General features: G+C 36.2%; 1 protein-coding gene across 3 annotated transcripts in view; it reads right to left on the reverse strand.

Annotated features, from left to right (window-relative positions):
* The window catches only part of GRIK1 (glutamate ionotropic receptor kainate type subunit 1), a 1,940,968-nt gene that overhangs the window by 188,162 nt on the left and 1,737,114 nt on the right, over positions 1 to 15,692 (reverse strand). For all 3 annotated transcript variants that reach the window (XM_044072744.1, XM_044072745.1, XM_044072743.1), the window contains one exon: positions 11,279 to 11,496. In XM_044072744.1, coding sequence (XP_043928679.1) covers positions 11,279 to 11,496 — 218 coding nt within the window. The remainder of the gene's footprint in view (positions 1 to 11,278; positions 11,497 to 15,692) is intronic.

The raw sequence follows: 15,692 nt of genomic DNA on the forward strand, positions 1-15,692 counted from the left end.
TTGCCTTCTCATCTGATCCTTCTCCTTATTTTCTTTCTTTTGTTTTTTGGCACATTCATTTTCTGCCTGGTTTTTGTATACTTTAGCTTGATTTCTATTTTTTCTTGACACCGATATGCTTTTGCTAAAATAACAAGGGAAGTAATCTTAGACTTGTTCTCCTCGTGTTTTAAAACTTTCATTATGTTTAGATGTGGTGAAGTCAGCAGATGTGTATGCATTCTTAAGATTACAGATCTATACATGTTTGCAAAATTGGCAAAGCAGAGGCACAGAAACACAGCCAAACGGTATACTAAGACTGCAGAATACAGGTTAAAAAAGTAAAATCTTTAATGGTAACCACTTTCATACTATAAATGTGCTTCATCAGACCATAGACAATATTAAAAACAGCAGATTTATATCAGAACATCAATCACACACCAATTAAATCAACAGCCAATCACAATAAGACATATCAATTAAATATTCAAATCATTTAAATTTCTTAAATAGATCTCTCCCCTTTAATACTAGTCTCAAGGAAGCCCTGCCATCAATCCCAGGGTACCTATCCACCTGCAGTTTAATGATCCAGGATAGTTCACACTGTTCTGTATAGTTTCTAATATCACCCCTCTCTCATTGGCACTAGTCTTCTCTAACACTCAAAAACCAAAATATGCTCAATGCCAAATTCTAAAGTGTGCTTAGCTATAGCATTTCTAAAGCGTTTAACCTTAGTACTACAGATGTGTTCCCTAATGCACTCTCTGAGAGAGTGATTAGTTTTCCCAACATAGAAATTTGAACAGACCCCACAAACTGCTGGATAAATGACATTCCTTGTATCACAACTAGCCAGAACATTCAAACAATATTCACAGTCTGTACATGGATGTTTAAATACCCCTGTCACATCTATATAAGAATGAAAATTACATTTATTACAAGGCACCATTCCTTTTCTTTCTTCCAGAACAGGAGTATCCCGTCTAACATTCCTATAACACAACTGTCTCTTGAGAGACTTTTTATTCCTAAAAACAAATCTGGGCTTATCACCTACCAATTCCCTGACTCAATCATCTGTATATCAAATTGACCAGTTCTCTTTGATTATACCACAAATCATCCAAACATCACTTGTATAATTCAAAAGAAAAGGAACCCTTTCATCTACAACACCACAAGGTTTCTTGTCATGTACATTCAATTGAACCTCCTGTTCCCCACCATTCCTAAAATAATTTGCCAATTTTGCTTATAGTTTTTGTGCGAGAGGTACAGTTAATTCTGGGAAAGTTTGTTTATTTTGCAAATCTATACAAGTAATCAATTTTGAGGAAGCCCATACCACTTTCAGAATAAGGAATATATAATCTTGGTATACACTGATTTTTGTATATCATTTGATAAGCATGAAGCATTTTACTTCTTCTCCTGTCCAACTAATCCAGTACCTTTTGGGGCCAGTCAGTCACTCCAAATTGGTTTATAGTTTGGTCTTTGTTCCTAGATGTTAGAGCTATTTTCAGTATTAAGTTTAGTCTTCTAAAATATTCTTTACTAAGTTTTGTTCACATTTGTTCATGTTTTGTTGATCTTTCATCAATTCCCAAATATTTATACACTCCCTCCTTTTCAAGTTCCTTTATATAATATTCCTATCCCAGACTGATATTTTATTGGAGTTGCAGCTTTTCCACATTAAATGTTGCTTTTGCACATTTATCAAGACCAAATGGCATTCTTATATCATCTGAGAAAGTTTTAACCACTTGCAGTTGTGCTTTCAGTTCCTCATCCAATGAACTATACAGTTTCAAATCATCCACAAAACGGAAATGAGAATCTTTACACTTGGTTGTTTTCTGGGAGACAAATTGTAACCATGACCTAATCTATTAAGTATACAGCTTAATAGGTTGAGGGCAAGACAAAAGAGCAGTGATGATTAAGCGTCACCCTGGAGTATCTTCCTTTGAATTTTTATCCCTGTAATAATAATTTGTCCTTTATCATGGCTTAGCTGCAAAGTGGTTTGCCACTGTTTTATGGTCACTATAAAGTAATTGATTATAACAGACTATGTTTTATACTCACCCTTTATCCATGAATGTGGGATGCTGGCAAATTCCTTTTTGCAGCCTATCCATGCCATACTTAAATTCTTCCACTTGTTACAATTCTCCGTTATGGCCCTATTTAAAAACAAATTATCCTTTGTTCCACATGACTTTCTTCTCTTACCCCCTTATTCTATTGCCAAGATTGAGTTTTCTTCTAAATGAGTATAAACTCTGTTGCCATCAATTCTAGTATATAGTTTATACATCATCAGAAGGCAAGTTATTGATCTATAGTTTTTAGGATAGCGTGCAGGTTCACTCTTAAGGAGGAGTATCATTTATCCTGTTGTTAATCAGGTTGGTGTCTGTTTGGGATATGCGTATAAGCAGTTGTTACTCAGAGCTAAATCTTTGTGTAAAGATTTTAACAGTTTTAGCCAGAAGTTAGGTACTGCATCCGGGCCTGGGGTTTTCCAGTTAGGAGCTTTTCTTATTTCTTTTTCAGTTTCTATGGTAGTCACTTCATCCTATTTCATATTCTGTACATTTGAAAGTCTCTTCATTTCTTTCATTTCTATAAATTCAGCATCTTTGTTATGTTCCACAGGGTCTTCATAGGTATCTTTCTAAAATGTGCTGCTGTTTCTATTCATTTTGCTTTATTTCCTAATTCTCTATAAAACTTTGGGTCAGCATCAAATTAATTATTTTGTACTTTTCTTTTATATTTATCTGCACATTTTCTAAACTTTACTGCCTGTGCTGATATAGCTAATTTATTATTTGCAATAGTGTATGATAGATCCTGGTCTGTTCAGATACTGTGTGTTGGTTTTATCACATCTATCTTTCTAAGTATTTTTATTGATCTATTCCCTCATTTATACTCTCCTAATAGTGACACTTCCTGTTTTAATTGCTTTATATTTTGCTCTATTTGATGCTTCTATGATGGCATTTGATTTCTTCCCTTCCTTTCCCTTAATGCTCTGTGTTTTTCTGGTAAGGCTTTATCTGTTATTAATTTAGCAGCACAGTAATATATCCCATTTACTTCTGTTGTATCACATGAATTTCAGTTAATAGTCTTGATTACAGTGTTTATCTGTTTTAACAAACTTCTAACATTTTGGGTTTTATTGACTGTTTTGTTATATGTTTCTTTCATCAATCTTAATATGTCTATCCATCTATATTAAATCAAGCAGCTCTTTCCTTAGATCATTTTCTTTTAAACTGAGGGCACATTCTTTGTTCTCCATTTCCTGTGGGCATTCTACAGAAAAGTCCAGAACATCCTCCTGTTTAATAATCTCTTCAGCTGCATCTTATGTCATCCATTGCTCTTTCATACGAGAACTCACTGGCCTATCAATCCACAACTTTGACTGCATCAGAGTTGCCACTGTTTCCTGCTCCTTCCCTAGCAGTCCAACTCCAAATGAACTGTTGTGCTGGTTTCCTACTGAAGGCTCCAGAGTATCTTCATGTGGCAAATGATCAGATGCTTCCTGTTCCACCTGGTTCTCCTTAATCTGGGACTCATTGTTTCATCATGTTATGAAGTTGCCAGAGATGGATTTTCTACACTAAATCCTTCACTTTGCAGGCAATCCATAACTTCAGTTTCTTTTTCTTTAACTTCTCCATTACTAATCAACTTTTCTACTCCCCCCCTGTGTTTTCTTATTTTATGCATTGTGAAATGTTCCATATCTGGATACCTTTGCCTGTATTTCTCTTCAGATATCTTTGGTACTGTTTTTTTGTATTGATTAGTTTTATATTCTCCTTTGTGTAAACATTGTACCATATTAAATCTTTTTTTTTCTTTTCCATGTCCATATTTCCTCTTCTTCAGATGTCTCCTGCTCGGCTGTTCCACCTGTTTTTCCTTACTTTGTGGACTCATTATTCTATCATTCTGTGACATAACCTGTGTTAGACTTGCTACACTAAACCCTTCACTTCACAAGTATTTCAGAACTTCAGCTTCTATTTGTTTAACTTCTTTTTTACTAATCCTCTGTTCTATGTTCCCCCTTTATGATCTTATTTTTGTACTGTGAAAACATTTATATCTGGCTGCATTTGCCTGTATTTCTCTTCAAGTATCTTTATAGTTACTTTTTGCACTAATTAATTTGGCTTTCTCCTTTGCATAAATATTGCACATAGAGATATCAGATCTCTATCTTTCCCATGTCTATGTTTCTTTCAAAAACCTCTCGGGTTTGTTATTTGTACTTTCCACTTCTTCTGTAGCTTCTTTTTCCAAACAGCCCAAGGTTTCTTAGTCTGTATACTGTTTTTCATGGATTTGTTGTATTAATGAACACAAATTTGCATCTGAAGCATTTGGCAGCTTTTCTTAAGCATGTATTTTCCTTTCCTCTAATTTCTCTCTAAATCTTTTTGAATATGTTCTATCTGGAAATTCTGGGCTTCCTGCATAACAGTAACAATACAGAATTTCTTCCATATCCTCAACAGTCTGCTCTATTTAATTTATGGCTCTTTTTTTGGCCTGTCGGGGTTTTTTTATGTACTACTACCTCCTTCTACAACAGGGAGGCCATCCTCCCCCTGAGCCTGACCTAACCCCATTGTAGGAATGTTTCTGTGTCTTGAGGATTTGACACTGTCATTTTTTATAGTCCTGGTACCATTGCACATATCAGGATTGGGAACTTTTTTATCCTGGGTCTTGTGCACCCAGCTGTCTTTTTTTTAACCTACCTCTGTCCATGATATATGCTATATAAAATGCAGTCTATATATCAGTGTAGTCTTGCTGAGATGCTGTGAAAATAGGGCCTACCATGTTAAGGTACTCAACAAGACTTGAGGATGAATTCAGTTCAACACTATTACTCTCCTTTGCTTTTCTTGCTGATTTTATCATCTCTCCATTCACACCCTTACATATAATCTGTTCATTAATCCATAACCCCTTTTTTCTCATTTTTACATGTGGGGGCAGGGTGTCACTTTAACACTGACAATCATCTAGAGCCAAGATTCACAGTGCCGGGAGACTAGCCCTGCCATGGCTGTTCTTCTGTATCACACACTTGCATGCAGACTCACACCTATGGCCAATTTAGAGGGTTCAATCCACCTACGGCATGTCTTTGGAACGTGGGAGGAAACTGCTGCAACTGAAGGAAGCCCAAGTGAATAGAGGGAGGAAATGTTAATGCATCACTGTGCCATCTTATACCAGCCCCATGTATATGTGTGTGTGTGTGTGTGTGTGTGTGTGTGTGTGTGTGTGTGTGTGTGCATATATATATATATATATATATATATATATATATATATATATACAGATATAGACATAGGTATTTAGACTACAAATATACTAATATATGTTACTGTGCAGAAGGTCTAATGTTAGTGTACATTGTATATGCAAATGATGTAGGCAGCACACTTAAGTAAACCATCACGAATAATTGACAGGCAGCCTGTGTACCAAGGCAATTTTTATACACCAAGATATAATGCAGTGATTGTGAAATGTTAAGAAAACCAATGCTCTGAATGCACCACTGTGCACATTACAGGTATCCATATGTAAGTTCTCCCCTCCTGCACACCTATGACTAAACAAATGCAGGCAGTGGTGGTAATAGATGTACCCTGTGGCAGGAAAAGGGAACATATAGAGGCTGTACACATGTGGCAATGGCATGCACAAACATGTAATCTGTAAGTCTAGCTACCTGAAGCTAAGAATATAATGTAATGCACAAATAAGTTAAATCACAGAGGAGATGGTCTTTTAGCATTATATGTTATTGTTGAGTTAAATAGAATAAAAAAATAGAACTAATATAAATATATTTAGTAGTAAGAATGCACTATGCTTCCAATTGGGGCATACTGCTGTCAGTACTGGAACAAATATATTCAAAATCATATTTTCAGAAAAATTAGTAAGTACAGATCCTACAACTTTAGTACTGGTTGACTCAGATATGTGCTCAGATAAGTACATCAGCCTAAATAGTACCAGTACCAGTCTTGTCCTCTCTCACTGTCTTTTTTTTTTTTTTGCTAATGAAGCTAATGGCTATTAAATAGGTCCAGTCATATGTATCGGTGAACTAGCCAGCTGCCTAGGATGCCATGCTTGTAGGGAAGGTCTTTTTTCATTTACTTATTTAGTTTATGAGAGCAGTGTTTCTTTGCTGTAATAACTAAATAAATCAATCGAACAAGGAAACGATAAATAAATAAAATAAAAAGATATATAAATAAAGTGCTCCTGCAGAAAGAGAATGTGCCAAATGCTCAGCGGGCACTCCAGAGATACAGTGCTTCAGCTGACTTAACATTCATGTCACTTTACTTTAACCTTAATTGTTGCAAACTCACAGGAATAGAAAGCTAGCCATGTTCAAATACTGATCTGAATCTTCCTGAAATAGTTTTTTGTTTTGGAATGTGAGAAGTGCAAGGGACAGAAGTCAAAATTATAAGTCAAAATCAGAGACATTCTACTGAATTCTAGACAGAGAGGAGAAAATTGTCATGGTTTTGTCTTTTTGTCTTTTCGGTTAGGGGTCGCCACAGCAGAACTCCGGTCCGCTAATGAGTGGCAGTCGATTTTTATGGTGCCAAGTTGCCAGCCTGACACCCAACCTTCAGCGAAGGCACGCCCATTCATGCATGCCTTTCTGAGACCACTCGACAGCGGGGAGGACATGAGGACTCCACACAGAAGGCATGGTATTGGTGATATATTTTTACATTAATGTTGACAGTGGTCAACCAGATATTCTGGGCAACATTTCTGGCTTTGTGATTTGTATGAGCAGTGCAAATGAGAGGAATGGGGAGATGAGATGAGCATTATTACTACTTTTACAATGATGCTGGCTGTGATCAGCTAGACATTTTTAGCAATTTCTCTGGCTTTGTGATTTGTGTGGAGCAACTTGGGCTTGAATACTTTAAGATATGGCAAATTACTTGTGTGGATTGCAGTGAAATAGTATTACACAGTCATCAGACATTGTGCCTATAAATTCTAAGTGGGGGTTGGGGCTGACTAGATAAAAGCTAGTGACCTTGTCATTTGCTGAGTTTAAACAATCACTATCTGTCTTTGTAGGACTAGTATGTATTCGGACTAGTTACCTGGACACCTGATATGTACAGAGTAGGTATAATTATTGTTGCTGACTTCTGAGGAGGAAAATGACTAGCTGTCTGATGCTGTTTGCTTATTATTTACAGGACTAATGTGATTCTGTGAAGCAATGTACAAATTCAATGTGTAGCAAATCATTGTTTGGCACAAAGGGGAAATAGATTCCACAGCCATCCAATTTTTTTCACAACCAGATATTTGAATTTCATATAGAAGTGACTATAACTGCTTGGTGGGGGTTGTCTAAATAAAAGTAACTAACCCTGTTGTCACTTGTTGAGTTTAATAGTCATCTCTCAAACAAATACGGAATAAATGAATCACAGAATACACAAACCTTCAGAACTTCTTGGGTTGCTGGCCCTCATACAACAAGGCTGTGTGTGATTTTGTGTGTGTGTGTGTGTGTGTGTGTGTGTGTGTGTGTGTGTGTGTGTGCGTGTGTGCGTGTGTGTGTGTGTGTGTGTGTGTGTGTGTGTCTGTGTGCATGTATGTGTTTACAGGTGGCATGATGCCATTATTTCTTTAACATTCCTCCCAAACCTTACAGCTCACTGTATCTGGTGCTGGGATGGGGTCAGTATGATCATTATTTCTTTAACTTTCCTCACAAACGTCTGAAAGGTGCATGAAGGGTCACTACAGCTTGTACAGGAGTACTGTACTGTCTCTAGAGTAACACACTGGAAACATTACTGCAGTCATTACTTTTTTTCATTTTCCTCACACAAACACCTGATGCATATATATGTAGCTATCATTTTGGGGACAGTAAATAAGCATGCTGTTTATATATGTCCATATCATGTATTGCTGTGAATAAACATCATGTTTTTATTTTCATAGCATCTTTTTCCTTTTTTAACTGACTTCCCAGGTGACTTGGTGGTGTTTGGTTTCTGTTTATATATGTCTGACAAAAAATACATCATCTTCTTTTTTTTCAGTAAGTAGCTGTCTTTTGGGAGTAGTGTACAAGAAGGGATGCTGTATATAAATAAGACAGGAGCAGTTTGAAATATGACTGTTGGAATTTGTACCTTAACATTTAACACTGGGGGGATACACAGGAAGTGACTTACCTATTTTGAGGTGGGGGATAGGTACTATTCCCAGACAGGATATATGCATCCTCCCAACCATCTATCTTTTCAGTTTATTGTAAACTGGTGTCTGGTGAGCTTTGAGCATTAAAACATGGATACAATATATTTCTTCCTTAAAAAAAAGTAGGTTGAATTTATTTTCTGTAGGCAAGATTCTTGTTCAGTCCATCACTGGATCAAAGGACTGGAAAAAAGTTCTAAAATGTACCTCAGTGCATACTGAAACCAACATCATCTGAAATCATGTGCCTAGCAGACCCCAGAGCTCCAGCTTTGTTTAATTATTACAAGGTAGACTTGGTCATTTAGGGTGTGTTGAAAGGATGATGAAAAAAGCAAAGTTGAATAGTAAAACCAAATTTCTTTCTTTAATCATGATTTCCATTCAGGACATTGTTGGTTGAATTATTTTTAAAATATAAAATGCATCTCAGGCCATCTAGAAATATCATAGCTTTAAATATTTTTTTGCCTTTGCAGTTAGCACAGTGTGGTATTTCTTAGTAAGTCAGTATGTGCTGAAAGGATGCAGGAAAAAAACAAAGTGGAAGAGAAAGATTGAATTTCGTTCTTTGATCAGAGTGTTTTTTCAGGGAAAAACTCTAAAATGCACCTCAGAGCATCTAGAACCACCATGGCTGGGTCACCAGACCTCCCACTTAATGCAGTTATTTCCTCTGCAGTTATTAGAGTACAGTCTTGCTTTGACTGAACATGCTGAATGAATGAATGAATGACTGAATAACTGCAGGAAGAAACTGAAGAGTAATATAAACTGTGAGAAATAGGAAAAAAAAAAAAACTAATCTGGATAGAGTGAGTAGGCCAGAATGGGTTGGGTAGAGTGTGTGTGTGTGTTGTGGTACCATGGACCTTTTTTGCCTAAGGTGCCAGTTTACGTAAGGCTAGCCCTGCTATTAAAGTAGTTGAATTTTCTTAAAGGCCAGAGAAATGAATGAACCATTTATACCTCTTGTGGATGATTGCATGTTATTTACATAACATGCAAATAACAATGTGCACTAAGAAATTACTATATTAAAGATTCTTGGGCTGAATCAAGAATGATTTTTCACCATAAGATCCCTGGTAATTTGATTGCAAAATGAATTAAGACAGCCACTGTGTCTCATTTTTCCTCTCTCTATAGTGAAAAAGTCTCCAAACTATCTTCTTTGCAAGGTATTACCCTCAAGCAGAAAATGATAGATGCCAATTATGGAAACCTCCTGCCAACAACTCATGTGTAGTTGTCATAAAATAAGCTAAGTATAGAAAGAACTGAAAAACTGCTACGATTAAATATGTATAACTGTACCAAACATCCATATTATCTGATTAGCTTGCAAATGAATACTGCCTTCTGTTTGAGAAGAACATAGCTTGCAAATGTTCATGCTTTTGCTTGGGCCTATGAAATTGCAAGGTTAAGTCATTATAAACTCCATCCTAAGCAAATAAAGGCAGGTGACAACTATGTAAATTAAGGAGGTATGTGATGTTCTTTAACCATACTCATTCATTGTCTTAGAGAGATCAGAAACTGAAATCTAGAATATGTGTCTTTGGAAGATCTTACCAAGGATGTACAACCTCCCCGTACTCATTTCATTAAGAAAAAAAGAAACTGAAAGTGGACTAAAAAAAGATCCATCTCTGTCAGAACAGACAGTCTAGGGAAAAAAAAATCAGATGGTAATATACCCAAAGCAATAGTGGAGCAAGCAGTCTTGTAATGTTGGACACAGCACGGGAATAGAGGCACAGATATATTGAAGAGAAATAGCTATGTAGGAGTTCTGAAGCAAGAAACTTAATGAGACTTACAAGCACTGAAAATTACATTTAATAGGTACATTATGTAGATGAAAGGGAATGTATCAGCTATCTAGAACAGAGGAGAAGTCTTTCAAATTACAAGTGCAGCACACTAGCCTATTAGAGAATGACAGAATAATAAAGAAAATAAGTTTGAGGTAAATGGCTGGCACACAAGTATATGTTGCTGCCTCACAGTGCTTGGTTCTCAAGTTTGGTTCCCACCCCAGGTGCCTTCTCTTCAGATTATGCATTCCTTCTCCCATGTCTATGCTCCATTCCCCACTTGCAGCCCAAAGGCATATGGTAGATGTCTTTCAACCCCCAAACTGGCTATAGACTTAAGTGCTGTGTGTGCATGTGTGTGTGTGTGGGGGGGGGGGGGCTGACAGGTGACTTATACATTATATTGCAAGTCATGGAGCTGAAAACATGCTTGGAAAATTTGAAAGAAAGGCCATGAATGTTGGAGCAATATGGTGGATGTAGGAATATTGTATGAGTTAAAGTTTTCTTTTCTGTTGGAGTAACCCACAGTAGCTTCTCAGTCCTTCTGAGGTTTGAGAATATTATTCTTCCACTCAGTGGCTTAAGTAAAGTCATAACTATTCACATACTAGAAGGTGAGGGAAGGAAACTGAAATGTTACTGTCCCACAATGCAACTCTATTAGCTTAAAGTTTAGAGGTTTTCTAGAAAATTTCAGAAAGTATGAGATAAAACAACATGAGAAATAGCATCACGGAGCAGTGGAAAAATTAAAATGGTGGAAGAAGAACATCAGGAAAAAAGTCTAGAACAGTAATGGAATTAATGAGAAAATGGAAATTGGAGAGAAAGAATATAAATAAATGAAGGGTCTCGCCCACAGGGCAAGTGTGATACTCTTCTTTTTTGGAAGCAATCTTGGTATGAAGTATGAAAGCCAAGATTCAGAATGTTGTATATCTATTATGTGTGGCTAAGTAGCTAAGTACGTAAGAAAACTGTGTAAAAGGCACTACTGTCACTAAGGATACCATAAAAAGCAATATTGTCTTATATTTTAATAAATATGTATAAGCAAATCATTTTGCATCTCATGTTTTGGACATCTTTCAAACAATAAAATGAATGCAAAAAACACATCTTCATCTTACTTTAAAAAATGTCATTGTCGAACCATCTCGTACAGCACCATATTCTATTTTTGTCTGCTTTGCCAAATCATCTGCTGAATCTATAGGAGACTCCATTCGTTCCACAGTCAGGAAGGCAGCCAGATTTGCAGTATAGGATGAGATTATGATCAGAGTGAAAAACCACCAGATTCCACCAACTATTCTGGTGGAGAGGGCCTTTGGCATTAGTTCAGATCCTGCCATAGCACCAGCAAAGAAATACAGTGTTAGTGAGTGCAAATCACATTTTAACAGCATGATTACTATATTTCACTTTCCAGCTTTTGCTCTCCTCACCATACATCAATAAACAATATCAGGATTTAAACACATTACTACAGCACTTAGGATTTGCAAGACTCTGACTCTGAACATTAACAAAGATACGGTAACTCAGACATCTCCAGGTATTGCTGCTCTGATAGAGGTACACCCATTAATAGAACTGAGGTCAATACAGAAAAAGAAAACAAATCAGAAAAGATTACAATAACTTTTCTATATGTTTATGTTATCTGTCAAGAACAAAAGCATGATTACATGCAGCATTTAGGAATTTATGCTACATTCAGAATAAAACAAAACTTCATATACATTTTGGATATGCAATATCATTTATTTATGCACACAAAATAACACATTTGAAGACCAAATTAACACAAATGCACAAGTCTTCACCCTAGAGTTATAAGATTGAATAACTTTTTGAATGAGCTATTTGTACAGTGTATGTAACAACAAGAACAGCTTCAAACACGGATCTTATTCTTGATCAAATAATTTGAATAAAGACAAGCTAAAAAACTTTCACAAACTGCTTTAAGGGGGCAGTTTGTAAAAGCTTTCTAGCTCGTCTTTTTTAAAGTTATTTGATCAAGAATACGATCTCTGTTTGGTGAAGCCATTCTTGTTGATACATTTTCTGTGTTTTGTGTTTGGCTACACATTTACCTGCTGAACCTCTTCTTTTTTGGTGTGCTGTTTGTATAGTGTCATAGTACAGATGCATTTTACTTGCTGCTCAGATTGAGTTATTCAAATTAATGCTTGAAAAGTATCTGGAGAACTTTGAAAATAAACATGAGGAAATAATATACAAATCTCCACCATATCTAAGAATATAAAGCAGTAAGACTGCTTAAAATGGATAATTGAGCTTCTTTTTTTCATGGCAAGTCTTAGAAGCATTCTCAATCCAGCTGTAAAAAGCACCATGGACCATTTCTCCCACTTAAAGCAAAGCCAGAGGCTCTTTTGTTTAAGTTTCTCAATTGGAAATTAAAAAATAAAACTGTTTATAGATATTTCTGGACACAGTACAGTTCTAGTTTGTAGAGGACCCATAGTCTATGAAACAATTATGGGCTACTACACATTGGAAGCAGTGGGAATTCATGCTGTTGTTCAGTTTTCATCTAGTGTGGATTAAACATTTAGCTTTGCTCTACTGCTGTTCCATATGATAGAAACGGAAAAACAATGGCTTCTTTATGAGGCAAAACTATATCTGACTGAATAAGGACTGCCATCTGACTCAGAGACGGGACCCACAAGAAAAATACATTAAATGACCACCACTTCAATGTATTAGACCGGCAACTCCAAAAATCTCCTTAAGATTTTTCTATTTTTCTTAAAGCATATTCAGCACAGAATTATAGCATCATACTTCAGAGCAAGAACTACATTCCTGGGCCAAGGATTTTTGCCACTTACAGCATTTATGCTTATCGCCCTTTGTAAAATATAAATCAAAATACTGTTTTCTACAGCAAAGCATGAAGCTCCGATTTTTAACAGCAGTTGTTCAGTCACACTGCTTATCTTTCCATTGTAGCAAGTCTTTGCTAGTGCCCTTGTTTTCTTCCCTTGTATTTCCTAGAAAGAGCTTGGTTTCTACTTCATAATTCCCTTTCCTAGTCTTACTGGTTTACATTACAAGCATTACAGAAGAAAAAGGATAAATTATAATGATGGGTCATAGAAGCTCTTTTTTTCACTTTTAATAAAAATGCATTAGTTGTATACTGTATGTTCACAAAGGCTTTTTGCAGTAACTGTTGAAAAATTTGCACTATTGAAGCTGAAGATGTGGAAGTCTGTGTATGAACGAGAAAGTTGCATACAGGGATACTGTGCTGACAATGTTTCTGAATGCATTCAGTTACATTGGCCTGAATCATGCTGGCATCCAGCTAACTGAATCTTATTAGAATTGGGTTTTGTATCTAACTTCTCCAGTAGTCTATATACAGCTTTGGAAGCAGTATATGGGAAGACCCATGGTGGATAGAACAGAATGGGAGAATTCCTGGGTATGAGGGGAAGATTCGAGATTATTGTTTGAGAAATGGGTTAGCGGCTGTTAATTATACTTTGTGATGAAGTTGCAATACATTTTTGAAGGTTCTGAGGGTAGATCAATTCTTGGGAGGTGTGAATTTTGTTTCTAAAGTTTTTCTGCTGAAATAAACAATATTTTTTATTACCTAACCAAGAAGCAACAGTGCAGGGCTGAACAAAAAAATAATGTCAGGATTTCTGCACAAAAAAGAAACTCTAAATCACCCAAATTGTATCCAAACCAAGTCTAAAAAACTGAACTTTGAGGGTTGTGTTCAATAATGAAAGCTCTCGTGAAAGGTTTTTGTTCCTAGTTCTATCATATACTTTGTCTGTGATGGCAGTTTTCTTGGAGTTATATAAGATGCAAATTGTGATTATGTAAAGCAGTTCTGAAGAAGTCCATAAGATACAAAGACAAAACAGCTTAACTGCTAATCTGTATGTGCACTCGTTTTATGGATTTGTGTGGAATTTTATGTGGAGCTTGCAACAAACTCAAACATGGTTCTTTTAGACTTGGTTTGGATTCAGTCTGGGTGATTCAAGGTGTCCCTTTTGTGCAGAATTCCTGTTACTGATTTTTTATTATCTGCCAAAACTTCTTTGGTTGAGAGGCCAAAACACATTGTTTTCTTTAATTAAAAGTTTACAGTTTTGTTTAATGTTTAGGAATTTGGCTTGATGGTTTTGATTATTTATTTATTTACAGTTTTACTTAAGTTTGATTATGTATTTAAGCATCCCCAGTCCTTGCTAACTTTCAATGATCTCTTCTCAGCAAACTAGAACAAACCTACAATAAAATAGCTACATTTGCTGCAAACCTCTCCTATAAATCCCACCACTGCCTTGCTCTTAAATATTTGCAGTGGCCTGAATTCCCAAAACAACTTCTCCTCCCATAACTGCATATAACTCACTCTGTTCTTTATAACCCCACTTCCTGTCCCTCTATCTCCAACATCATATCTCAATATAACCCCTGCCGTCAACTCCACTCATCAGACAAACATCTTCTAGACACTTACAAACCACCAAAATATTGGCAAGTCATTATACAAATACTCAGTTCCTCAATCCTAGAACCTCCTTCCTCATAATATTAGAAGTATCCCCCATAAGTCCCAATTCAAACTGGCACTCAAACGCTACCTACAGAACACCTAGTCCTGCCCCTGTCTAGCTCCTACCTGATCCCACTTACCTTCTTTCCCAATACCATTCCCAATACTCTCCATCTTTTCTCCTTTCTCTCTTCTTGCTCCTCTTCCTAGCAACTCAAACCAATCTCCCGCTATGAGTGCATAATCCTTTTCCTCCCTTGCACCTTCACCATAATGTTGAAACTATTCTTATGTATATTCACTTGTACAAAAACTTGTAAAAAACCCTATAGTGGTGTTAACAAACAACTGTAGTGGTGTTAGCAGTTTTTAGGTGTAATAATTCTTATAACAATGTAATTTCCATTTTGCATGTTGTGATTGCAATGGGAGCTATCTGGTCTCCTTTGTGTTATAAAGTTTTATTATGATATAATCTCTTTTTCAGTGTTTGTAATTGCAGTTGGAGCTTTTCTCCTCGGGTCTCCACTGAAAATGGGCCATTTTGGCTCAGTTGGACCAACCCAGTTAACTAATGACAATAAATAAATAAATAAATAAATATAGTTTAAGAATTTGGCTTGATGGTTTCAATTATTTTCCAGTTATATCATGTCTTGATGCCTTTATCCCACTGATTGGTAAGGGGGTAGAGTTTTGTCTAAGATGGTCATTAAAATGGAAAAGAAAATTGGTGAGGCTACTGATGTGTTATTTCCTTGGCATAGTTGGGCCTAGATAATTTCCTCAGTTTGTCCTGTAGTAATTTGGTAATTTGTCATCCATCTCAGAGAAACTGCTATTTTTTCCAATTTTTGGAGTTTTAAAAGAACATATTATTTGAATGGACAGATGATCACGAAGTATATTAGGCAGGCAAGAGGCTGTCAAGATTCCTTCTGGGCAGCGTGTGATTATAAGGTCTAGAAGTGATCTGTGGTTGT

This window comes from Protopterus annectens, chromosome 5.part0 (assembly GCF_019279795.1).
Source record: "Protopterus annectens isolate FY-2018-M chromosome 5.part0, PAN1.0, whole genome shotgun sequence".
NCBI lineage: Eukaryota > Metazoa > Chordata > Ceratodontiformes > Protopteridae > Protopterus > Protopterus annectens.